Source organism: Aplidium turbinatum, chromosome 2 (genome assembly GCF_918807975.1).
Source record: "Aplidium turbinatum chromosome 2, kaAplTurb1.1, whole genome shotgun sequence".
NCBI classification, from domain to species: Eukaryota; Metazoa; Chordata; class Ascidiacea; order Aplousobranchia; family Polyclinidae; genus Aplidium; species Aplidium turbinatum.
Window position 1 is genome coordinate 32,492,117 of NC_137473.1, and position 27,122 is coordinate 32,519,238.

At 36.2% G+C, this 27,122-nt stretch overlaps 2 protein-coding genes across 2 annotated transcripts; both read left to right on the forward strand.

The window, feature by feature from the left end:
- The first annotated feature begins 20,062 nt into the window (after positions 1–20,062).
- Positions 20,063–23,520, forward strand: LOC145788511 (adhesion G-protein coupled receptor G7-like). Its single transcript, XM_082600274.1, has 6 exons — positions 20,063–20,323; positions 21,326–21,433; positions 21,773–21,913; positions 22,734–22,843; positions 23,387–23,456; positions 23,515–23,520. Exons 1-6 carry the CDS (start codon positions 20,240–20,242, stop codon positions 23,518–23,520), a joined length of 519 nt encoding a protein of 172 aa, XP_082456400.1. The 5' UTR covers positions 20,063–20,239.
- Positions 23,410–26,100, forward strand: LOC145765336 (uncharacterized). Its single transcript, XM_082577140.1, has 5 exons — positions 23,410–23,581; positions 24,523–24,683; positions 24,896–25,053; positions 25,359–25,532; positions 25,649–26,100. The coding sequence occupies exons 1-5, from the start codon at positions 23,574–23,576 to the stop codon at positions 25,892–25,894; spliced, it is 747 nt and encodes a 248-aa protein (XP_082433266.1). The 5' UTR covers positions 23,410–23,573; the 3' UTR covers positions 25,895–26,100.
- The last annotated feature ends 1,022 nt before the right edge of the window (positions 26,101–27,122 follow it).

Sequence of the window (27,122 nt, forward strand, 5' to 3'; positions counted from 1 at the left end):
GTAGACATTAAAACAGCCATGTTCATCAATAAATTTTGCTGGAATAAAAATTGCTAAGCATGCTAAGTAAACTTGAAATCTGGTTTAGAACCCTGTATGCAGTGTCCATGACCAATTGAATATTTGTATGTTTGCAGACACATGTTTGCCTACATCACTGTTGCATTACATTTTTGCGTCGTTCGGCAAACACGGTCAGTCGGTCACATCCTCTTATGACAAACGGAAAATTATCCAGAGAAATTCTCAAATTCAAGAGAATTAAAAAACTCTAACTTTACATAATTTTAAAAGACATAAAAAATTGGACTGTAGGCTACTCAATTGAAAATTGACCACGAAAATGCAGCAGCCTAACGATTGAGTCACTTCGGGTCAAACCATTAACCATTAGCTTCGGTTAAAACCAGTAGCCTACTGGTTTTAGGCATTCACTGCATTCAGTTTAACCTCTAGGTATCTTGTTGCGTGTTTTAATTCTGATTCTTGCTGCTTACTTTATTCATTTTATCAGTATGTTTTTGTGTTGTGCCATCGTTGCTGAACAGGTTGTGTTAACTTGTTTTAGCCACCTTGATAAAGTCAGTCGTGCTGACTGACGAAACGTCGGAAATACAAAAGCTAGTTATCATCTTTAACATCAGGAGGTAACCTAGTAAATAGTCACCAGAAGAACGCAAATTACTTTTATTATTTAGTTAAACATTAAAAAAAAAAACGCTTCCGGGTAGTATCGAACTCATTCCCTCTGGAACACCAGCCCGAGACGTATCCTACGCGCCACCGAATCAGTTGAACACAATTGTCGAATTTAGAACTTATATAGGCACTCTTCTCGTCTTTTGCTTTGAAAGAGAAAAAGAAAAAAGTGCCTATATAGTGACGTCATAACCGATCCAATAATGTTTCAGATTCGAAGACCGGAGCCGGTCAAATAGCCACTGCCTTAAAATAAACGTCGGGAATTACAATCAAGACTTGGTGATCGCAGCTGGATATTTTGCATACAATAGCAAATGTTCCGCACAATACAACAGTGGTGATTATGACTCGCTGACCTAATTCTGCATCACTCTTTGATACTAGATATTTTCAACAGTTAATCCACGATCATTCTATTGCAAAATTAATTAATTAGCTAGAGGAAACCGGCGGCCAAATTGGCCGACTGAGGAAGTAACACTGGCAGTCATTCAAGCACTACTTAGCGGCCATGGCCGCCGGCTGCTTTAAGGCTTGTATCACACACTCCCTTTCAACAAGACTGAAAGTCTGATTCACAATTGGACAGAATGCAGAAACTACAGTGCCCAAATTACTAAGCTATATGCCGTATAACAAAGAATAACACTTGCAAAGGAAAAATAGCACTTGAACTAACATTTTAACTCTAATATCTGGGCCAATGCGGTTGTTAACAAACCTTTACAATAACTTGAAATTTGCATGTTTGGAAAATTACCATTACAATGAATCAGGATCAGGCCTTGGAAAACGGACAATTTATTGGTTTGGTGATCACTTAAGTGTTGCCAGATGCCCTAAAAGAATTTTCCGGTAAGCTTTTCGTACCGTAAGTTCTTTAATCGCAATTTCATTTGGTTGGTTGGATTGGAATCTTTATCCTCGACTGACAAAGCCGTGATAAGTTATTCCTGGTAGTTTCGCATACTTGTAGTGCATTTTGACGCAGGCCAGGTTACCGAGATCGAAAGAGTGAAGTTTCCGATTGTTGAAGTGTTGTCGGAGAATTATTACATCCATTAGGTACCCTGAGAGTCGAACCAGCGCTGCTTGACCTTGAAGCTTCTTCGTTCTCGAAGTCATGTAACAATCATTTAATTTCACCATTAATTTTTCTCTGTTGTTATATTTTTGCTAGAAAAAAAATTTTTTTCTAAAAAAACATCTTCACATTGTTTTGAATACTGTAGGCTAGCCTATGTTTTTTTACTGATTTTTTTTCTGCAACAGTCTTGAAATTTCTTTGAATTGTGAGACAAAATTTAGCAACTTTGAGTTGCACTCATCAGAGATGTACATTGTGTACAGATTTTGATTTAAGCTTTTTCAAAACCGGGTTTAACCATAGATATCTTACATACGTTACTTACATTGTTGGGCATTTCCTAGCATTGTCTAGGATTTCCAGGCATTGTCGATCATTATTGGTTTTTGACACGTTTGTCAGGCATTGTCGAACATTTTCATGCATTTTTATTCCCAGCTCTGCATGCGCAGCAGAATTATCCCTTTCTATTTTGCGTAAGTTGTAAACGTATTTACGGTATAAGCCTACACAAACACAGCAGCGTTTAAATGACCTGGCTATCATAATTAGGCTAAGTATCGACAATGCCTGACAAACCTGTCAAAACCTGATAATGATCGACAACCCAAGAAAACGTTCGACAATGTCTAACAAACCTAGCTACCACTGAATATGTTCGACAATGCCTGGAAATCCTAGACAATGCCTGAAGATGTCTGACAAACAGTGGCGTAGCTAGGGGGGGGGGGGGGGGGGGGGGAAGGAGGAGCGGACCGCCCCGGGCGGCACTTTCAGACTACAATTTTTGATTTTGATTATAATCTGATAAAAAACGCATTTCATTTTCACACAGGGCCGGATTTAACTGATGGGGGGCCCGGGGTACTTTTAGATCAGGGGCCCCCGTGCAAAAAAGTTTGCCTACGGCGCGAAACACCCCCTCGACGTCTACAGTAGCATCAATCCAGCACTGCACAGCATTTTGCAGAAACTACAAAAGCTAAAAGAAAAAAAATAACACAAAATCACATTTTTTTCACGTAGGGGGCCCTTTAAAAGTCGGGGGGTCCGGGGTACCTGCACCCTCTGCGCCCCCCTAAATCCGGGCCTGTTTTCACATGCTTTTTCTTGAAGGGGCGGCAAAATCTGAATCCACTCCGGCAGGCGCGAATCTAAGAGTTTTTTTCGGGGGGGGGGGGGCCAGAAAATTTGAAAATCAATTAAAAAGAAAGAAAAAGCTAAACTTATATGAACAATGATAGCCTACTACGACATATACGATATGCTAGAAAACAGACATTAAAACAACCATTTTCATCAATTGTGATGCCGAGGGACTAGAAGAAGTTCTTTTATTTTGCATCATCAGCACATGCGAAAAAACAAAACAATACAAGATTACAATATGAGCTAGGTTGTTTGCTGATGACGATGGGAGTGACAGAAGGACCAAACTGGTCATCGAGTCTGCCACACCCGTGTGGTGGTGTCATGGCTTATTTAAAATGGAACGGTGTCGAAGTTGAACGCAAATAATGATTGATTGATATATTGATTGATTTGATTGATAGATAAATACAACATAAAAAAACAATACACATACGAAATTTAACAGTGCAATATACAAAAAAACAAAAAAAAACAACAACAAAAAAAAACAACAAAAAACAGAACTACTAGAAATGATGCAAAAATACAAAATGGCATAGGCTATACAATATACATACAACACAGCATACTGGTAAGACAAAAGCAAATATACTAATATCAGCTGATTAGAAGCATATCAAACCATTTGATGCGGAAACATACAATTTTTCACAAAATTTCGGGGGGGGCCCGGGCCCCCTGGGCCCCCCCATTAATCCGCGCCTGCACTCCGGGCGGCACATTCCCTAGCTACGCCACTGCCGACAATGCCTGCCAGAAAGAATCTAAAGTACTTTACAATGCCTGAGAACCCCTGACACCTAAAAATGTTCGAAAATGCTTGAAAATTTCCGACAATGCCTAACAACAAGCCTGCCAACCATTGATAATGATCGACAATGCCTGGAAATCCTAGACCAGTGATCTTCAACCGGGTATACTGTATACCCAAGTGTATACCAGATCAAAACTAGGGTATACAGCTGGAGAAGGGTATACGAAGGGTATACAGCTTAGATCTGTGATAGTGGAAGTCACAACAGAGATACGGTGGCTATCGCGAGGGAAAGTTCTTTCCCGTGTGTTTGAACTTTGCGAACAATTAGGGGCATTTTACACTGAACACGGAGACCCAAGGGCTTCCAAGTTTCGTAACATATTCTGGATTGCAAAATTGGCATACTTGGCGTCGATTTTTGATCGTTTGAAACAAGTGAACATCAGTCTTCAAGGGAGAGGGGGTGATATATTTCGGTCAACTAGCAAAATCAATGCGCTGAATATGAAAATTGCACTCTGGAAAGAGAATGCTTTGTCGAGGAACTTCAATGACTTTCCTGTATTAAGTCAATACATGAAAGAGTCTAGCTGGGAGTTTGAGGACGTTTCTACTGAAGATAACTTGTCTGCCTTCATTGTTGGTCACCTGAAATTACTTGCCGACAATTTGACTACGTATTTTCCTGAAGATAACGAACAATGTCTGGAAGCAAACTCGTGGATTATCCAACCATTTAATGACGAACCAACTGAGGGTGAGGAATTATTGAAACTACGGGCTGATTTAAATTAAAAATACTCATTCCGAGAAGTGGATTACACAGAATGTTTGGTTTCTCTTCTTGAATTTCACGAATACAAAAATCTCGGGCAAAAAGCCATTGATGTCTTGGTGCAGATGCCTACCACTTATTTGTGTGAAGAAGGATTTTCCAGTCTTGTTTAGATCAAGTCAAACAAACGAAACTCGATACTTGACATTGATTCTTTAATGCGGGGAGGAATAGAGAAAGAGCTAACGCCACGTTATGTCCAACTTGCCGAAACAATGCAACAACAAGCTATCAACTTCAATTTTGACGTTTTTTGCACTTTTGCATGCGTAGTTTCTTGTGCCCAGTCCAAAACTACTATAATCACTTTAACAAACAATTAATTAATTACCGGTATTAGTTTTTTTTACTTCCTGTGCACAATTAAACATTGCTATTTGTGAGGTATACGAAGTTATTAAAAATTGAAAAAGGGTGTACCACGGACAAAAAGGTTGAAGAGCACTGTCCTAGACAATGCCTTAAAATTACCGACAATGCCTGAAAGTAGCTACTCTACCTTGATTTGGCGAACTACAAAATATGAATTTATATAAATCTGGTGAATACTTTTGTAAAACAATTTGGGTGGAGAGGTTACAGTACTTTTTCAACCATAAACGGACATAGCTATAAGCAACACCACAACATTTAACAAAAAAATGTTATACTTGTTAAATGTAATGTTGATGTTGTGGTGTTGCTTAGCTTTGTTTGGTTACTTTTATAAAACTACCCAAATTAAAATGATGCAGTTGCGCCCCAAAATAACAAAAAATATTTAGTTTGTTTATGCAACTGTGTCATGTTATAGTGTTAATTTCACCAACATTTAAAATGGTACTGCTGAAATATATAATCTCAAACCCAGTGGCGTAGCCAAGGGGGGGGTTTTGGGGGTTACAACCCCCCCTTAGGCACGCGTGTGACGTCACGATATTGAGAATGATGCTTTCAGTCTAAAAAAAATGCCTAATTTTAAACAAAATTGCATTAAAAGAGCGAGTTTTGCCAATACCAAACACTCAAACATCTCAGCCAGGAATTAGCAACAAGAAAACACAGAGACTTAGTTTTTTTTCCGAAAAATGCCGAAAAAAACATGATCTTATCTTTTTGCTATGCTACCGGACAGCACCATTTTACAGGAATATTTGTACCCACATTTTTGTTGAAAATGCTCTCAGAATGCACCAAATTCAAAGCAATTTTTCAAAATTTTCTGGGGGAGGCCCCCCAGACCCCCCGCCGTTGGGTGGTCAAAACCCCCTCTTTCAAAATTCCTGGCTACGCTACTGCTCAAACCAGTCATAATATATTCATTTATTTCAAAGCTTTCCAAACTCAAAACCTGCCATGCAAGCTGGAAAAATATTTGCTTTGCAAGATCTTGTGTGATACATGGCAGCTCCACTTATTTTCATTAATATCTTGACTTCTGTTCTGTGGAGACAGATCCAGTTGTTAGCATTAACTTGACCTGCTTTTTCTGGTTGCAAAAAATTTTGGCAAGCTGCATGTGTATCTTTAAAGATGAATTCAGTTGGTCCATCTTCATTACTTTGGTAAGAAATTCTAGCTAGCTAGTGATCTTGTTATGTTATATTTTCACTGTTATCATGCACCACATAGGCTACATTATATTTGGGCAATTTCTATAAAAGCGTGCAGATTTGGGCAAATTTACGTTCTGCCCCCCAAAAATGGTTTGGTCTCGTACGGCTATGAGTAGCGGATACAAGGGGCACTTGCTCATGATTGTGTCTCCACAAAATTAAAAAAAAAGTATTTTTTCTTTTTTTGTAAAATTTTCTTTTTCACTTTCTCACTCAATCCTATATTATTAATCTAACCGTCGGTATTGAACACACAGGGCTTTAGTAGGTTTAGGGAAAGACATTTTTACGCCTCCCTCAAACACCAAGAAAACAATGTAATATTCCAAAGTAAACAAATTGCTCATTCAAGTAGACATCTTGCAGATTTCCGAAGCTTTGGTGAAAGATTATACAAAACTATCCAAACCAAACACTTGTATTTTTGTTGAACTTTTTTTGTGGATAGTAAAAAAAAGAGCATTTCTAACGTAATTTCAACGTTGTAGCAAAAGCTCTAATTTAAACTTCTGCGATCTAGTCGTAATTTGATGAATATGTTCAAATACAAAGTGTGCGTCTTGATCAAAAAAATCATTATTGCGCCTAAAAATGTACAATAGGTGACCAAACCAATGTTTAATTTGTCAACATTTTCTGGAAGGCTCCAACACCCCCAATATTATTTCGGAAACTCAACTTTTACATTGTACAGTATTCGTTTGACAAATTTTGCTTCGTTGAAACTTTGGTGCACTCCAATTTTTGTTTGAGATCCGCTACTGGTGACAACGGTAAGTCTTTGGTCAGAAAAAAACGTTCTTGTAATGAACGGAGAGACAAGATATTGCAATGCACTGTGGGCTACAAAGGAAACTTATGATTCCTATCTCTGATAAGTCAACTAGAAACGCAAAGCATCATGACCACCTAAAGATACGGCCTGATTTGTCACATTTTGCAGAAATTTTCAGGTTTTTCTAACTTTGAGCAAACGTTTAAATAAATTTTTCTAAAAATTATATTCTTACGCTTTCTTTATTCTTTTCCCCAAATGACACAATAGGTTTTAACATCCTCACATGTTGAAAATCAAAGAAAATTTGATTTCGAAAATTTTAGTCAGACTGTTAATTTTCAATAACAGTCTGATTTTGCGTTTTTCAACTTACTTTTTCTCATTTGCTACTGCTTCCCCAAGGCAAAAAAAAAAGTTTTATGTCATTAGGAAACCGCAAAAAGTAAAAACATCTCAAAAAATGTCAGTCAAGCACTTGCAGTAGCTGTAATCAAAATCTGCAAAATGTGACAAATCAGGCCGCATCTCCAGGTGGCCATGAAAGCATACATAACAGGTTAATTGCTAATGCTAGTTCTAATAGTATAGGCTAGGCCTACTGCTGTAAGTGCTGGTTACCACCATGTTTAGATAGAGGGTTTCTTCAGTCATGGATGAAGCGTTTAGTTCAAACACCAGTTCACACAACATCCAGTACCCGTTTGATACCTAAATGGCAAGAACTATAACAGATTGTAGACATAAACGTAGGCTATACTTCTATATTAAATCTAGATAAAAAGCCGAAAGGACATTTTCTTACCATCTCACAAATATCTTCAGAATTTTTGACAAAAGTTGGTATCCTTTTTCAGAAATATTTTTACTAGAACACTTATAAACTCAAAAAAGAAAAGGAAAAGACAAACAATGATTTGACTTCTGATTATGCAATGCCCTCTCCACATGTCCAGAGTAATGAATTATGATCCCAATTCTTTCAGCTTAGTGGAAAGAACAAATCAAACTTGAAACCTTTAGCAACATCGGTTTGGCTTTCTGCAGTGATTGACAGTTAAAGATGATACTGTAACTTACGGTCCAACATTGACCTACACAAGGGTGGTTTATAAAATAAATAGGGCCACCGTAAGCCAATGAGAAACAGCAGCTTTACTAAAATTTGGCAGGATCTTGCGTCATACCAAAATCATGCGTCAGTGAGGTAAAAACAAAGCTATTTGAGTAAGGTTTAGACAAGCTTTCATTTTGTAAGCTACACCACAACTGATGTAATTGTCTAATTTATTTCTGATCCAATTATTATTCACTGAAGCGCAATAGAGTAGTAAATACTTCAAAGTGTTTAGGTAGGAGCCATAGACTAATTGTTGTAGTAATTACTTAAGTCAGATGCATCGACAGAGCCATTTATGTTTCTGTAATCATTGCCACTGTAGCCTATTGTTTAATAGGCTATACTGGATTCTCAAAACAAAGTAGCTTTGCAAAGTATTAAATATATTAGATCTTAATTTTTTAGTTAGATAGCCTATATGGTAATTGCTGACAACAGAATAGACGGAGATTTTAATAGACACGGCTGTTATGGGCTGCCAAGTGTCGGCATAATGACAAGCTTTTGATCGGACAAAAAGTATGGCACTATTAATTAGATAAAGCTTTGGTAGAGAGTTTGCTTTGTTGAACCATAGAGAAATAAAACATAGTAGCCTAACTTTAGCGGGTTTAGCATACTTTATTTCACACAAAATATAACATAATTAAATAAAATAAACTCAAACGTTTTCGACACGTAGGCTACGTGTGTCCTCATCAGGAATTAAATCTGCAATGCATAAAATGAAAAATTGTAAGATAAATTTGACTATACACTGTAACTGTAACGACACTCTGGATTGAAAGCACAAACTGAACAAATGATACGAGAATGATTGCGAGTAAATTATGCGGTGGGAAACAAATCACGTGAGGTGTAGACTACAGGCATTGGACAAAACAATTAGAACATCCCATACCGCATAATTTACTCGCAATCATTCTCGTATCATTTGTTCAGTTTGTGCTTTCAGTCCAGAGTGTCGTTACAGTTACAGTGCATAGTCAAATTTATCTTACGATTTTTCATTTTATGTATTGCAGATTTAATTCCTGATGAGGACACACGTACGTGTCGAAAACGTTTGAGTTTATTTTATTTAATTATGTTCTATTTTGTGTGAAATAAAGTATGCTAAACCCGCTAAAGTTACTACGTTTTATTTCTCTATTAATTAGATATAAACAAAGCCGTAATAATGGCACCGTTCTACACAATTTTGGTTAAATTGAATTTGACAATTGAGCTTAACTGATATAGGGGCGCTGATTCAGAACTGCTTTTGCATATCACATCAGGTTTTTATGCTAGGCCTACAACTTTTTTTTTAAATGTTAATTTTTGGAATTTTTTTTTATTTTTTATATCAATTCCTTGGAATCCGTTTCAGAAAGTGTTTTTAAAAAACATTTTTTATGTTTCCTGTGTCATGATATTGGTGTTTTCGCCAATACCAGTACAAAAACCATACGAATGTTCCGAGAGGCACACGTGTAAAACGAAATTATAAATTGACAAAATATTTGCGCTTTGACACGAAAAGAACAATCACAGATCCCAGACAGCTGCTCAACGTGAAAGATAGCTATAGTTCCAGACAATTGTCAGCATAAGAAGCTTTTGCAACGAAGTGAAGCAGATGGTGCAGTTGAATTGACCCAAGTAGACAGGGGCGGATCCAGAGGGGCACTTAGTCTTGTGCCCTCCCAAAAAACAAATCGGGATAAAACAAGTAATTTTTCTTCATTTTGCAAAGTTTTCTTGCTCGCTCATTCACAAGTTAAGCGTCGGCGTCACGTCGGCGGCATCGGGCACGCAGAGTTTTAGACGTTGATTTAAAGGCTAGCAATTCTTCGCATCTATCAAAAATCACACTTCATGTGATCTGTTCAAGACCATTTGATGCAGTTAGCTATGATTTTCATAGAGCCTATATCGTTGAGTTTGAGCTAGCCAGAAGTAGGCTACTTAGGCCGACTTAAAACTTAACTCAGACATGGTTGGGCCTAGAATTGCACAAAAGCCAATAAAACAAAGTTAATTTGTTACAATTTTCTGCAAGGCAAGCCCCCAGACCCCTGACCACATTATTTTGTCTTTCTGACCGCAATTTTTACATCGCATCAATATTTCAGGTAATGCAGTTTGATGCTCATGTTGCATCCCAGCTTGTGGTAATATCATCTTGATATCGACACAAATAATTCAATTGTTCTCACTATAGCCTACTTCATCAGCTCCAAAGCAAGCTTAGAGTTGTTGTAATTTTTCTAAAGTTTTACAGAGTATCCAATGGGCATAGACCCATTCTGATTCCAATTATATAGTAGTAATCATTTTAGCCTTTTCTGGAGCTATCAATGAAGAGTGAAGAGTCTCCACTCTTCAGCTTCATACTTTAATGCACCCATTTCAAGTAGGAGTACTTCCATGTTATTGCATATTACAGCAATCTAGCAAAAGTAAAGAATCGAAGGAACTCCTTTTTTTGTTTTGATCAAACATAATATTAGTTCCTGATTTAACAAGTTTTTTTTTCTTTCAATGTCAAAGCCAACAGCTCGTAGAAATGTTAGGAAAGGCTCAAGTCGCAAATAATAATCTTTTTGAATCTGTTTGGTTAAAAATCGTTAAATGGTGAAGGCTTCAATGACACATTAGGTGGGTAAACTCATAGCTAGAAGTCGTCATGTTTTCCTCGTCTGATGATTTCAATAATTTCAACGATACATTGTCTCCTAGATCAGGGAGTTTGGTGAATACTGGCCGAGGAATTGCACTACAATGAGCTACGGGTCGCAGCAGGATCGGGATTTAGATAGTCCAACAGTTGCTTTGTACGGAAATAAAAATCTGCAGCTGACCAAATAGGATCGATACGATAGCTCTGACAATAACATATGATGAACAGCACAGATACTGTAAGGTGTTCTGGGCTGTCATTTGATCAGTGATTGACTTCTCAGCTACTTTTTAGATAAGGATCTAAGAAGTAACAACTTTCAGCTGTACCCGGTTCTGGCCTGAAATGGAATTATGTCACCTGTCAATCTGGTTTTTTACTCTAGCACGGTTAAGCAATTTTCTGATCAGTTACAAAAAAGATGTAACAGCCTAATAGATTGAAATTAAACTTTTTTTGCTAGAAGGTTAAGTGCAAGTAACTTGATGTTGTCATCGGTGTAAAAAAGCTTGCAGAAAAATAAATTGTAAAATTGCAAGAAAACCTGACGTGATGGAGAAAAACTGATTTCAGTTTTGGATTCAGCGCCCTCAAATCACCCCACAACCATTTTCAAAGTAAAGTTAAATCAACTGGAAAAAAGTTTTTTTAAACCAGTGTAATAATGTGTGCTTTTACATGGTGCTATACAGTAGGCTAATCATCGCAGATATGTGTAGCTCCTCAGCGCTTTACAAAGCAAAGAGTGACAGTGTAGACTGTAGAGGTATATAGACGCAGCCGAGTACATTTCATACCAGTTTATCAATGGCATATTGCTTTCAAGGACATTTAATTCGCTTAACCTAAACCAGATGAAAACTAAAATGTGATATCTGTACAGTATAATGATTTACTGGTTCCAAATCAGCCCTGGTAATAAAAAATTTAATGCAAAGAATGTACAGAAAATGCTTTACTTATTTTGATGTGTGTAGCTTGTAATAGTTTGTGCAGTCATACTTTTTGATACAGAGCATACGAATTAGGTTAATCTGAACACGCTATATAAATCACATCGGTGTTCGCACATAATTATTTTTTTAATACGTTGTAAGTTTCACAACACCTAATAGACAATTTTATTTCTACAATAATGCTACAGGCGTATCACGTTATAACGTCCATAATGTTAATGTTCATGATCAGAATATGTCTTGAATTTTCACTTATTTATTTCATTCTAGTAAGGGCTGAGATATGGGGTGAGTTTACTGTACTGCATGAAGCAATAATAATTGTTGTTGATTTTATCAGTAATTGTTGAATTTATCAATAATTGTTGATAAATTGAACAACCTACATCAGTAAAATAAATTTACAAGGCACATCACTCTATAGCAGCAGCTCTCAACTGGGGATCCGCGAAGCGTTTTTAATGGGGTTTGTGAAGGTTTCTGAATTTGCAGCATATTAATAAATTACGACATTTAAAAATTGGTTGTCCTTTCGTTGTGTAGCCTATTTTAGTGATTCTCAAACTGTGTGTTGCGACGCCCTGCATGATGCGTTGTTTGAAATTTCAAAGGGCATCGCACGAAGGTTCGGTTTCCTAACTAAAAATGTCATTAAGCCCGGATCGAACGAAAATGGAAGACGTCATACTCGCTCGGGATCTTAATGACTTTACGAATTTCCACATTTCTTTGATTCTTAAAAAAAGTCATGTGTTTTTAAAGTTGAATCTTTGTATACAGCTATGTGTATGTTTATTGTTCAATTGTGCATTGTTCAACTTTACTCTTTTGAGACAACAGATCGTTAATCAATGCTTAATTTAGAAACGTCCGCAGACTATTAACACACACAGTTTTGCCATGATTGATCGGAACGAACTATTATTGTTCACCAATGAAAAAAGATACATTTTTTGTAAAGATCACAAAATTTTTAATAATTTTTGATAAGATTCATTGGAAAAAATTAAATCAGCCTATAGAGAACTAACTTTTTGATCTTGCAGTGCCAAAATATAGTTCATAACTTCGTCCATGTCATTCGTCATAAGTGCGTCGCAACTTCAGCAAATTCTTCCAAGGGTGTCGCTTCGAAACTTACAAAACGTTTGTTTTCATAAGGAGACGCGATATACTAAAGTTTCACATACAATTTTTTTAAAGGTCCTCGACCCCTTTGATGGCAACAAAAGGGGTCCGCCAAGGTAAAAGGTTGAGAGCCACTGCTCCATAGGCCAAGTGAATTATGCTTAACCAAAGTAGCCTACATATTGATAATTATTTTAGCTTATCTAATTAAAATTCAAGCATCGGCAAAGTACCATCACAAGCCAGAAAAAATTTGTAATAAGAGGTTATTTTGACAGCAAACCTCTACAACGATTATGTTCATTTGAAAGTAACGAGTAAACAGTAACGTTGCTGAATTACGAACCACCAAGTGCATACTGTCGTCTGCGGACAGTGATGTACGAAAGTGGGATGATTAGGCCATGCCCTCTCAATTAAACAACTAAACTTTAAACAAATGATTAGGTTGGTTTTGAGGTACAAGCAGTCGAAAAACTCCAAAATTTCCCCAGAAACATATTAAGATCTAAAACCTTTACCCAGTGACTCAAAACCCTGACACTTTATTGATTTGTAATAAGACTGCACGATTTGCTACGTTGTTGAGCCATTTTTAAAATATTTCATTTAGTTTGTTTTTAATATAATATGCCTAATGTTACGCGATTAGCATTTTTTATTAATAGTTTTGTGTTGATTTTAATCAAATGTTACAATAAAATATGACGTTTTTCTTAAATCCGGATGACACGATACTGCATGATTTTTAGCTTTTTTAATTACTTAGATGGTGGTTAGGCCAAACAGTTGCCGATTTTTGTTACCTGGTTATTCGTTTTCATTGCAAAATCTATTCGAATTTGCCTACTGTACTGAAGCTTAGCTCTTTTAAATTTGAAAATTAGCAGTTTTAGTATAGGATGAGTTGGCCAACCCTGTGCTGGCTGATATACTGTAGTAAATAGACAATTTTCATAATGATTAATTATTTTTTTGAGTGGCATCCTTTTAAGAAAATTTTGTATGCGTTCTGTTTGCAGTTAATTCAACATATTCCCGGAAAAGTGAAAGATCTCAGTAGGCTAATATGTTTCCTAACAGTCTGTTATTGTTTTTTAATCAAACATATTCTTCTACTAAACTACATCAAATACAGTTTCCATTCATTACAAACTTTAACAGGCTGTTTCACCCTTGTTGGGATCACCAGACGGTTCCTTTTAAACGGAATTTATAAAATCTATAAACTATCTTTACCGGTATATAAAACAATACTTTTATGAAAAGTTGCCATTTTACAGACGGAAATTTATCATTTATTACGTGGTTATGAAAGTAAGACATTCGTACTGGGTTTATTTTCATTAGAGCGCAATCCATATTCAAATGCAATTGAATGAGATGCTTAATAAACTGAATACCAAAACTACTGTATGTTAATTTTATGAAAACAGCCTCAAAATATTTTATTGCGTGATTAATTTTAATGAAGAAAGGTTAACCTATTTTTATCAATGTCATTACATTTCAAGTGTTTTATCTCGTGTGCAAAATTAAAAAACCAAATCTATTTTTAGAGCAATGGAATAGCGGGGACACTCGAAAGTTCGGCATTGAGAGTCTAACTGAGGTGCAGCATAAAGCAGCCACCTTCTGCAAGTCTTCAAACTTTCACAATCTAATTACTTTGCGGAGTGTACATGAAGAAGCAGAGTTAGATCAATTCATTCAAAACTACGAGATTGCAACCTTAGGAGCACCTAGAGTAACAACTATATCATTACATCTTTGTAGTTTATTTACTAAAATGATGTTAAGCTTTAGTATTCTTATGAGTAGCCTACGAAGCCACATGTTAAACTATTTTAAAATTGTATTAAAACAAATTCTTTTAAATGCTGAAGATTTCAGAAAAGTGTAATTAAACTTTTATTAAAAATTTGAAAAAACATTTGGCAAAACTATTTCTGAAAGGATTCTCAGTAGTTTTGCATTCCGCGCTTCCAGCAAAATTTTGTGTTGAAATTATTTTATACAAACTGTAAAGACGTTGAGCAAAACGATTTTTGTTGTTTTTAGTTTTTCGACAAGGTTTCAAACTATTGGCTGGGAACTACACGAGAATTGTCAGTTAGCAAGGACGGGTCTGCGTGGGAACATTACGACAACATCCTTGCAAATTACACCAAGTGGCAAGAAGGTTTTCCCACGCTTGGCACCAACCAGTCCTGTGCCTATGTGCATCGTCGATGCATTGAAGGATGTTCAATAAAATGGATAAATCGTGCTTGTGACATTACAACAGGCATAGATGCTGTAATATGTGAATCCAGAGGTGGGTACTCCACACCAGCTGTCTTTCACCACCGATCCTCGATCACTTGCAATCTAGCAGAAAAATAAAAAACTTAGTTGTTTTGTTTTGAAAATGTTTGTTTTAGAAGAAACGTGTTGTTATGTTGCCATCTCCATTTTCAATAATTTTGGTTTCAATCAAAGTTTCCGAATTCTTGAGTCTTATTTTGGGATTGGATTTTTGACGTGGCTCGTTAGAGCCCCAGACAAAAGCCCTTGAAAGGAAACCTAGAACACACTGGTCACATACCGACACTGTAAAGCTTAAGTTGTTAAATTAAATGTCAAAGCTATGTGACACAATCATTGCGCAAGGCCTCGCGACGGGCTGCTTTGTATCTTAACCGAGCGTGCTGTTTTAATGGTGGAATTCTTGTGCGATATGTTATTATCGGTTACTGTCCTGTAATGACCTTTGATTTGAAATTGTTATTATGTGACGTATTTCTAGAACATTCTACCCTACGTGCAAATCTGGAAGCTTTTTTAACTTGCTTGTTTACGTGTAGTACAACTTGACAGAACAATGAGTTCTTATGATGTAACATTACGTAACCTTCTCGAAGTTACAAGACCAAACAACCTGCTATAAATAGTGGTGTAACTTGCGTAATTATTATGAGTTGTAGATTGTTGTCGTAGTAGATGGTAATATGTGCAGATATTATTGTTGATTGAGAGTTGAAGTAATTGAATACAAGTAGATGAGAGTTGGTGCTGATATAAATTGTGATCGAAATTAGAGTTATATGAGAAGCTGTGAGTAAACTTCGTTAAGTCCTTCAAGAATTTTCATTATCATTTCACTAGTAGAACTATCCGACCATTTAATTGACTGCTTTTCGGTGATATCCCATTAAACTACGTCATTAATCTTTTTCAATTTTCTTTCCTGGTAAGAGATAGAAAGAAATCGTGACACTATGTTTTTCTGTACTAAAATTGAAGGTTATTTGTCTGGGAAAATTCTAAATAATAATTTCACGACGACCCATTCTCATGCATAAAAATGTTACGAAAATGCTTGCTTCAATTTTAAGAAATGCAAACTTCGTGTGCAAAACATTTTGGAAACAAAATGAGCTCAAACATCTGCGTTTTGTGGAATGAAAAGTCATAACGTTGTGTTGAATATATTGTCCTGTTACTCAATGCAACAAACAGTTTACCAGCCTCATTTTATAATCATACATTGATTTGACTATCACAGCATCCCCAGTATGATCATGTTAAGAGCAAAAATAATAATACAATTCTTTAAAGGTTTCAAGTTTAGTTGAATAAAAACGATTTGTTTTCACACGAGTCAGTTCAATCATAAGCAATTGAATAATTGACTTGAAGGGATAATTTTAATGTCAAAAGCATTGAAGCAGCACACTCAAATGAAGTCAGCATTTTCAGTGTTGATCTAGTTACTGGTTTGTGAGCTTTAGAAATTTTAAAACAACTTTTCAAAGTTTTCTCGAAATTACACGTTTAAAGTTAAGCAAACTTGCTGTAGGACATCCTCTGTGCAAACAACTTTCAAAAAGGTTTTCATTTATTGCAGAAAGACGGCCTCGATTCGACCGCAATAGACAACAGGTAGCCCACATTGTAGGCCATAGGCTTTGATGACACGAAAAAGGAAAAATGTAACAAAGATGGTTTTACTCAAACTTGACAAGCTATTTTTGTCGTTGAGTTTCAAAAATTAATATCTGTGAGGATTCTTCATATTTAATCATGAACATAATTCTACTTAGGAAAAATTAATCTTTGTAATCTGGGATTGCAGTAGATGACATAGGCCTACAGTGATCGAAGCCCTTATTGGGTCTGTTACAATAAAATATATATGTTGCACCTGTTTACAAAGTATAACATCATTATTGTTAATAAATTTGTTTTGTTTCCAACCAAATACGCTACCACAATACACCAAATCCCTGAGCACGAAACTTTAATCTTTCAGATCAACTCTGATGTTGCAGCGAATTCAACAGTTATTGAGCAGTGGATTGAAACTATCGTCAATTCTTCGCTTGAAGGAAACTTATCTGTTACTGACACGGCAGATGGAATTGGTGTTCTGTTGGCTATAGCTGGTCGAGATGAAAACGTCATGGTAAAACAAAAAAAATTAGTAGCATAAGTAGTTCAGGCAGAATCACTATTGAACAACAAAGTTTCTAAGGCAAAGATAAATTTATTATGATTTAAATTAATTCAAGTTTAACTTATTTCTCAGGTTTCAGAAACTACAGTCCGAAACGTATTTTTGGCCTTGGAAGCGTATCGCGAAATTATTATTAAAAATCGCGACAACTTCACAACTCAGCTTGGAGATGTTGTGTTGACAATAGAGATGTTTTTGAATCGTTTGAAGATCACCGATGGACAATCTATAGCTAACTTTTCGTCTTCTTTCTTTACTGCACAGGTAAAGTGTGAATGATGTGATCACGATATATAACTCAACTGTGCATAGCAATACCAATCTCATATCTTACGGCTTAGTCGCTGGTAACGGTCAAGCTCAATAGAATTTGAACAGGAGTTGGTCGCTTCAATTCCAATATGTACAAGTGGGGTTTGGCTCCCTCATCAACCTGCGAGTGCGACGCGGTGGAACAAGCTGCTGACCATGTCGTTCCTGTATGCTATATCCCCTTTACAAGGTGTCAAATTGAATGTATGGCATAGCAGCAGGGGCTCTATCCACTTTTAGAATTCGGGGGGGGGGGGGTTTGGAATAGTGGGCTAAAATCGTCATAGTCATTTCAACTTTTGGGGGCTGCGCCCCCAGACCCCCATTGCAGCATCAGCTTCTTTCTGATCGAAGCATAGGGTTTCCAAGTCGTTTCACAAAGTATGTTTCGGAAAAGGCATTTTTGGGTAAGCAAACTGGTAGTCACTTAACAAGAAATAATTCTGGCACTGCAAATGAAAACTCGAACCAATCATAAACTACGTTTTCCGTGACGTGAAAAAGGGCGAAAAGAAGATGATACAAAGCAAATCAAGTGCTGGATTTTCTATCAGCTGTTTGTTTGTTTGTTTTTCATATTTTTACCTTGCATTGCGAGAAAGCGGACTTGAGCGCTATGCATCGGTGTACGCCTTCTGACGTACACCTGACCCACGCTGCAGCCGACGGCAATGCCTGTTTCCGGTTGTCTACTCTACTTATGACTTAAATTTGGTACTACCCATTACTCGAAATCGATCACTGGGTAGAGGCAATTATACTTATAGTGAAGTTTCTTCCCCAGAGAAACAACAGCAAGTGCGGGGTGGTGGAGTCGAACATGCAGGCTATCGACTGCGAGCCCAACGCGCTAACCACTCGGCCACTGCTGCCGACTAAGTTGGCAGCTCGTTGGCTTTTTAGGGGTTAGGGTTAGAAAGTTGTCATTTCATTGACGTGGGTTCGATTCTCACAACTTTTTCTTCTGTAATTACCAAAGAAAGTTCAAAACAAAGATTAACTCTCTGGCTAAGTGCGAGAAAGGTCACAATTGGACGGTAGCCTATAATAACATGTTCTGATTGGTTGGCGGTGTCATTCTAGTCATTTGCAGTGGCAGAATTTTTTCTTGTTGAAGTGGCTACCAAGCAAACTAAGTTAAAACACAGTGTAAACGCCTGGCTCGTAGTTCAGGGTTGCCAAACAAAAAATCATATTGAAATGAAATATATATTCATATTGATAAAAAATTCAAAATGTGCTAACAGCGAAAATATATTTTTCAAAATTTGATCAATAAAATATCACAAAACCTTTTCAAAGCCAAATGAGTGTGTGGGGGGGGGGGGGTGATTTTGCATTGATCACCCCCCACACCAATTAGTGGCATAGCAGCACTGGACGAGCTACACTCACCTGGCTTTCCATCATCTGCTCTAAAATCTGAATAATCCTGTCACACACGAGAGAAGAAAAAGGTTATACATGGCTTATCGTTCAAGTGTGAAGTAGAAAATTTGTTTGTTAATGAGGTTTACATGAGACTCAAATTTTGCCCAAGCAGTTTATTGTGATAGATCCTAATGTCAGGAAGCTGGTGTTTTTGGCGATATGTAGATGGCTTTGTCATCAACCCATGATTCAACTGTTCTTTTAGCCTGATGAAGCTCTTCCTCACTTGTTTCATTTATATTCTTATCCTACTTACAGAATTTTGTGGGATAGGATAGTTTTGATTTCTGTTAAATTATAAAAGAATGCAAAGAACCGGCGCTCAACGACTTTCCCTATTGTTTTTCTACTGTATCTTGTGGCCTTTTTGATGCAATTCCTGTGATACTTTTCTCAAGAGTTCTTTGCTGAAAAAACAGATGTAGCTTACATCAGTTCAAGCCGACACTTTAACGGTTAAAGGGTTAAGTTAACCCCTCAATCGTTGTGGCCAAACCAACGTCCGTAGTTCAAAGTCAACAAGTAAACAAAATTGCCTGGAATCTTATAGAGCCCAGCAACAAAACTAAAATTTCGAGACTTCTATTTTGGAAAAATGTAATCCATCTAACACAAAATACGGCAGTCTACACTTTGTTACACATTTGTAACATTGAGTTATAAATAATAAACTGAATTTTTTTTACCTATTTTTTTTCTTCACAAGTGTTTATCCGATTTTTCCAAAGTTCATGTATTGCCAAATAATCTACGCTGTATAATTGCATATATGCCACAAAAGACAAAATTGTAAGATAGGAAACTCACGAGCGTTATGTCTCAGATTTCACGTAATTGTACAATGTACAAACGCACATATTATTTGGTAACAGATGGCATTGTTGGGAAATTGTATTAGAATTTGCTCTAATAATAATTATATTTATCCATCTTTCAACATATAACATGGGTGAAAAAAAGTTCTTGAATTTCATATTTGTTTGTAAAAGCAAAGCACGCACTTTACGAAAGTTTCCAGAACAATGCAAAAGCCTATATGAAAAGGAAAACCACATTTACACTGGAGAATGGTGTCAAGTGGAAACTACAGGAGTTTATATTGAATTCATTCGTAGGTTCAATACGCTAGCACCTTGTCCATCGAGGATGTACGATTTTCTACCACTGGAAAAGAAGCAGTCAGTATCACTTTGCCCAAAGAAGCTCTCATTGGCTTAAATGAAACAATGGGAGCAGGAAACCAATCTAGAATTGCTTTCATACACTATCTCGATGATGTATTTTTCCCTTCAAAATACAATGTTTCTCAGGTAATGAAAGCTTTTATCTATCGAACGATATATCGTTGATTAAGTTTCTAGTATAACCAATTGCCTACCTTTCAAGCTATGGTGCCAATTTCAGAATGTTTTCTTTAAAGATGTAATTTAGTGTTTGGTTTGTTTGATAACTCATGGTAGAACTGAAAGTTGACGAGGGTGTTCAAACTTGAGATACGACGTCGTTATTTTGTTTTGAAGTATAAACCGAATGTGGCAGTGTTTCAAGCCTCGTAAGTAACAGTGAGACTTTCCAACCTTGGTTATTCTAATTTGTAGTTCTTGCGTATTGTTTGTTACAATTTTAATGACATTTTAACCTTTTACCTGGCATCTAGCTTATATATTATTCTGTCATATTTTTTGCTTTGTAATTTATATTGTTCTTTTCTGTAGGCTACTAGTAACTTATAACTAATCATAACCTTCATAGGCTACAAATGGTTTTCAATTTTCTGAAGAAAATGTATTTGCCATAAATGAAGCTTTAAGCCAATGCTTCATAGTTGCAACACAAACGAAAATTTGATGTTTCATTTCAATTGTTATGTGTTCCTTCCAAGTTACTACATTTCTTTACTGAACATATTTTATTTCTAATAACCTTAACCAACCGCCTTTTTAAAAAGTTTTGAGTTTTTTCTATCAAAGTGAGCAATGTAGTCTATGGCTTCAGTTATTTTTTTATCATGCTTAACATCTTAGCTTTCATATAATTCTCTGTTTAAATTTGCAACAATTTTTAGCGAATCAAGTAATTTTGATAGACCACCAAACCACTTAGCATTCCCTGCTGTAAGCTAATAAAATATTCAAATATTGCCGAGAAGGTTCCAGCAGTTTCATAAACAAAATGTTAAAAAAAGTTAGACTCTAACAAAAGAAATTCACACAGATTGTGGTAATATTGTTTTACAAGAAGCGTGCTTGTTTCGTCTTTGGGACAATAGGGTACTAAATTAAGAGCAGTGATTCAATTTGACTGCATTTCAGGTGATAGCGGCACAAATAAATCTAAAACCAATAAAAGGATTGTTCATTCCAGTCACATACACCATCCCTCCCATTTCAAAGGGTAACTTTAACGTGAGTGATGTAAAGGTAACAGCTCCGCAACTATGCGTGTGCTTCTAATTTGACTGGAGGCCAATTAGCTATGCTTGACAGCAGTTAGAATCACTTACAACTTAATAGTCTGAGTATTAGTTGATAAACGTAGTCTTTGTGTATACGTTTTCTGCAATTTAAGGCTCCTTTTGTACTAGTTTTACCATACAAATATTCGTCTAGATTTTGACACAGTGCTTATAAGAGCATTTAGAAACACTGAAATTAAGGAAAGATTTGTCACCTTTGCGAAACAAAGAGTTTTGCAGCGCTTTGATATTCAGTGATCACACATGGGCAATTTGGATTTTCAAATTATTTCTGCTGTTGCAGAAACATGATATCCTTCTCGGGAAATGCGCCACTTGGAATTTTTCGACATCTTCTTGGTCAGACGAGGGATGTAGTTTACTTGAAAAAAGTCATCCTTTTATTTGTGGATGCAATCATTTCACCAACTTTGCATTATTGGTCGTGAGTAACATGATCGTATTTTTATCAAGCGTGTTTGGTAATCATCTATCCGCCCATCTATTAGCTCAATGGTTACGAGCCCGCTTCAAGATCGCGCGGCGCTGGTTCGGCTCTCGGGATGTGCGCTTGAGCAACTCATTTCAGGACTGCTCTCCATTCAGCGGCACCTAGTGAGTGGAATAATTCCCCGGTAACAACACTTCAACAATCGGAAAACTTCACTCTGCCAATCTCAGTAACCGGCCCCTCGTCAAGAGCCTGTACGAATATGCGAAACTACCAGGAATAACCAATCAAGGCTTTGTCAGTCCAAAGATAAAGATTCAAAAATCAAAACCCAAACCAATATTCAACCGGAAAATGATTAAAGAAGTCTCGCAATTGTTTTAATAGTAACGCGGCAAGCCAATTGGTTTTTGCTTTTGCTTTCCATTACCGAAAACAGTAGGTTACACCATGGCCACCCGGTTACACGAACGCAAAAAGTACACAAAAAGCAAAACAGAATATTTAGCTGCTTTTTCTAACTTCATCCCGTTTTCTATAACGTACCGTATATTCGCTACATGCTATTAACATTTTGGAAGCACCAAAAATTGGTTTGATGTCGTTTGTCGTATAGGTGTGTTAATAATACAGTATACTGTGATAGCAAATTTCATATTTTTCCACTTGCTATCGTTGTTTTTAACATCCTCTATTTTTTAAAGAGTTTCTTGGTGACGGTTTGAGAATGCGGTAGCTTTTTAATACAATTTTAGTAAAATTAAAACTTTGAAAGTAGGTATTGCTTTCATTTTTTGAAAAAAATATTTTGAAGGAAATAATCAAGCGTCCATCATATACCACGTTTGATTACGCCAATAGAGTCATTGGAGGGATTTCGTGCCTTGGTTTCTTTCTTACGGCTGTAATTTACATCTATCACAAGTAAGTGGAGTCAGTCTAACTTTGTTTCTTTAACATAACGTAGGGTAAAGTAAAACGTGTAATAGGCTGGTGCAGCAGTGCTAGTACACGTTCTTGAGTACTCGTACTATTAGATGTGTAATAAAAGTTTTTGAAATTCACAATGATAAGTATTTAACTTTTTTTATAAACTTTTTTAAAACTTTAAGTTTGGTGGATTCCAATCACATGTGGAGGCTTGTCATTTAGTAGTGATAAATGCTGCATTTTAAAATCCTTTTTTAAACAGCAAATTCTGTCTTGGTAAAATAAAACAATGATGAAACTTCAATGCTAAAGGCATCCCTTAACGGTAAAACGTTTTTCGTTTTTTTAGCTTAGGCATTTAGGCAAGTTTGTAGTCAAAATAGAATAATTGGTGATCACAGTTCAAGATTTTTGTTTTCTTTTTGAATATGGTATCTGTGCTATGCATCACTAAATACGGAGTTGCTACGCTACAGAGGACAGCGATGAAAGCAAATTTATTACCATTTGATTGATATGATTGTACGTGTATGACAGAAAGTTACGAACATCTAGTCCTGGACCTGTTCACATAAATTTATGCATTTCCTATGGAATTGGATATCTTGTATTTTTGGCTGGATCCGATAAAGTGGAAAATTTTATTCCTTGTGTCGCTGTTACAGCTTTAACTCATTACTTTTTCTTGGCTGGTTGGCTTTGGACGTCTGTTGAAGCGTTTACCATGTATCAGTAAGTTGGTGCACATGATGTTATCTTGTATATTTTTTCTTATTTTATATCAACAAAAATTGCAAGTAGCTTATAGTAATTATTGCCTAATCGTATAGATATGTTCATGCTAATTTAATTTTGAAAAGCATTGTTTGATAATTATGAAATTATTGAACTTGTGATTAGAAATCAATGTGAAAATGTTACAAATAGGATTTTCAACGCATTATGGGTAAAGTGCTCTTTTTCTTATGTATTGTCGCTAAACATAACAGAACCTGTCGGTTAGCCACTGCCAGGTGTCATCGTCAAGGGAAAATAGGCCCTCCACATCATGGGGTGGTCTGTGCAGCTGGCAATTATTGATTACATGACCTGCCGTTTGCGCTTTACCACACTCACAGGCAAAACTCTCTGCCAGCTCCAACGCAAAATATCTACGTTAAAGCGTCCAGCACCATTGAGCATAGACCTATAACATCTGGTGCTCTTGGCCCTGAAAAAGGTGTTAAGGTGTTATGCTAATTTTGGCGGGACAGTTTTTAGGAAGTTTAGATTCCCAAGCTGGTACTTCATTACGAGAATGACCCGTGGAGGGACTTGATTTTGTTCCCAGTGTAATGTCGAGAAAATAAAGGATTAATAAACCATTTGTTTTATTAAACATTCTATGATTGCAAATTTTAAATAACATAAATTTCAAAATCAGTACTGTATAGTGAGCAATTCTTAATAATAGAGTATCCCAACTATTTCTTACGATTATACAAATTAATATACAAATATCAGAGCCTACAATGCATGCTTGACAGGTTGTTAGGATGGAAATCGCTAGATTTTTCTGGAAACAAATTTCATTTATAGGCCTACTGTTAATGCTGTGATTAATCTCGAAAGTCAATAAGCCAGTGCTACAACTGCTCGAATCTTTTACAACTTAACTTTTTATGCATATTTAGATTGCTCGTTAAGAAATCGACATCACTTGGAGAACGTTACCACATTTACACTGCCTGGCTTTCTTACCTGCTTCCTCTTGTCGTTGTTGGTGTAAACGTTGCTTTGACAATGGGATATTATGATCTACGACCTCTAAACAGTGATTTTGTCCGCCTATCCAGTGAGTTTGATAAAGTTATCGATTGCAGTAACATCCATTTTCATCTTACAAATTTAGTTTAAACTTTTTACTTTATAATAAAATCACCTGGGCCAAAAGCCAATTGATGATTTAAGGTTTTTGTTGCTATTGAGCATCAGAGAACTGGATTGTTCAAGTAAAACTCTACCAAGGCTTAATTAGCACAACTCAGTTAACGATGTATTTTTTAGACGATTTATACAACTCTGCGTATGTAAGCAACTACTCTTGCTGGCTGTCGGGATACTCTTTATACTTTGGATTTCTTATCGAAGGAGCAATTATATTTTTATTGAACATGTTCTTCTATGTCATGGTATTACGATCAATAACATGGAAAAGGAAAATGGTTTGTTAAACAGACATTGTGCTGCTGCTATCTTAACTTCTATCGAATTAGTAAACACTTGATGTACATTTTTATAGTGTGACACGATGGAATACTTATTAGTGGAGCTAACCACTTCTAAGGCATCGATACATTAAGCAAAGTAATGTGGCATAACCAAACCTAACTTTTAATAAGATACTACATGATTGTGCTTCTATAGGACATTGCGCTTACTGCGCTGAGTAAGCTAATCTAAAGGTTCTTTCTTCAAATATAGGCTATTTGTAGACCTAGACGCTGCAAAGTTTTATTTTTCTATGAAGATTCGCTCAACCAGGAACGAAACCTCCCCAAAAGAAACGTTGTGTAGAGTTGTGACCATTGGAGCACTGGTTGGACTTGTATGGTTGCTTGCCATACCAATTGAACTACTCGCCAGCCAGCCTAGTTTGGTGGAACCAGTTACATACTTGTTCTCATTGTTGATAGCGATTCAAGTGAGATATATTCTGATTTGTCTAATATAATAATACGATTTCATTAGAAAAAGAAATTTAAATGCTGTAATAGTTTTCAATATATCTCTTTTATTCCCACTGCGTTGTTGTTACAGGGGATTGTCATTTTCTACTTGTTCTGTTTAAGACATACAAGGACACGCAGATTATGGTGGGAGCCGATTCGGAGTTGGATAAAACGAATTTGTTGCTGCGTTTTTGACAAATCCATGACTGAAATACGATATGACATGAGAAAACTGCGTTCAATACAAATCACTCGTGCTTCACTTCCAAATATAAAAAGATTTCAATTGTTTAACAAGGATGCAGACAGCCCTTCCAATGCCCTGGCTATATAAGATGAGTCTGAAACATTTCGGGAACCCACAAGATATCGTTATGATTCTCAAACCGTATACTGATAATGTTTAAAAATGTTGTTCAATGTAGGCTTTTAACATTCATGTTTAAGGCTACTTTTGTTTAATCAAAAAACATTGTTTCACTCCATCTTGTTTTACTTGTGATTTTATTTCGACTTGCCGATTTTGGCTATAATTGAAATTTTGATGAAGAAATGTTAATTAAATATTGCAGATAATATAATTTGAACAAGTGTGCTGCGAGATTTTATACTAGGCATGTGCTGAATATTGCTTGCCTAGCTGACTGATAGAGTTCAACATGCACATTGCACATTGATAAAAAGTGTGAAATATAGGCTACAGTAAAACATGTAGCATAGTCATTTTGGCCATTTTTGACACATTTTGAAATTACACTCTAAAAGGCCTATAGCCTACTTTCATTGTTTTTATTCTCTCCACCAAGATAGGTATATAAACAATATGAGTTGTTGATGTTTTCATAAACTTGTTTATAATTAGTTTAGCTTCATAAAATACAATTTTGTGTTCTTTTGGTGACTGATTCCAGCCACCAGAAGAACACATGATATTGTCTTATAATTAAATGCTTGCTGAACGGTTTGAGTTTGTATTTAGTTTAGGTTTGTTGTGCATCGCACACAAACTATAGAAATTTAACAAGAGTTTCGTGCTAACAGAAAAGAAATCGATAAACAGTTAAAAATTTCAAGTTTGAATATTAGCAATTCTTTACTGGTTTGTACTTTCAGCGATGTGTTGGAAAAATTGTATCATATATTTGTACAATCAACTGTTCTAATTTTTAGCATTGTAGGCTATGTAGGCTCATTGGGCATTGTATAGCATGCAACGCGCAATTTCTCTATGAAACAAAGCTTTTTTTTTTTTTTATGATTGAATAACTAGACTATGAAATCATTCGTTTTGTCATCATCTTTACTTTTAAGGTTACACTGAAGTGAAACTAGCTCAGGCGACCTGTTTTAAAAGATGGTGAGTTATGTACATTGAAAGAAGAGCTATAGTTTTTGCGCCGACTTTTGAGCACACGATCTAAGGCGTAGCCAGTCTGGAGGTAGGCTACGTGGGACAAAGACAACCCGTGGAAGAGATCATGATGGTATAATACAACGTTTGGTTTTAACTTATGTTCAGGCCCGGATTAAGGTCAAATGGGGCCCCTGTGCTAATGCATTTT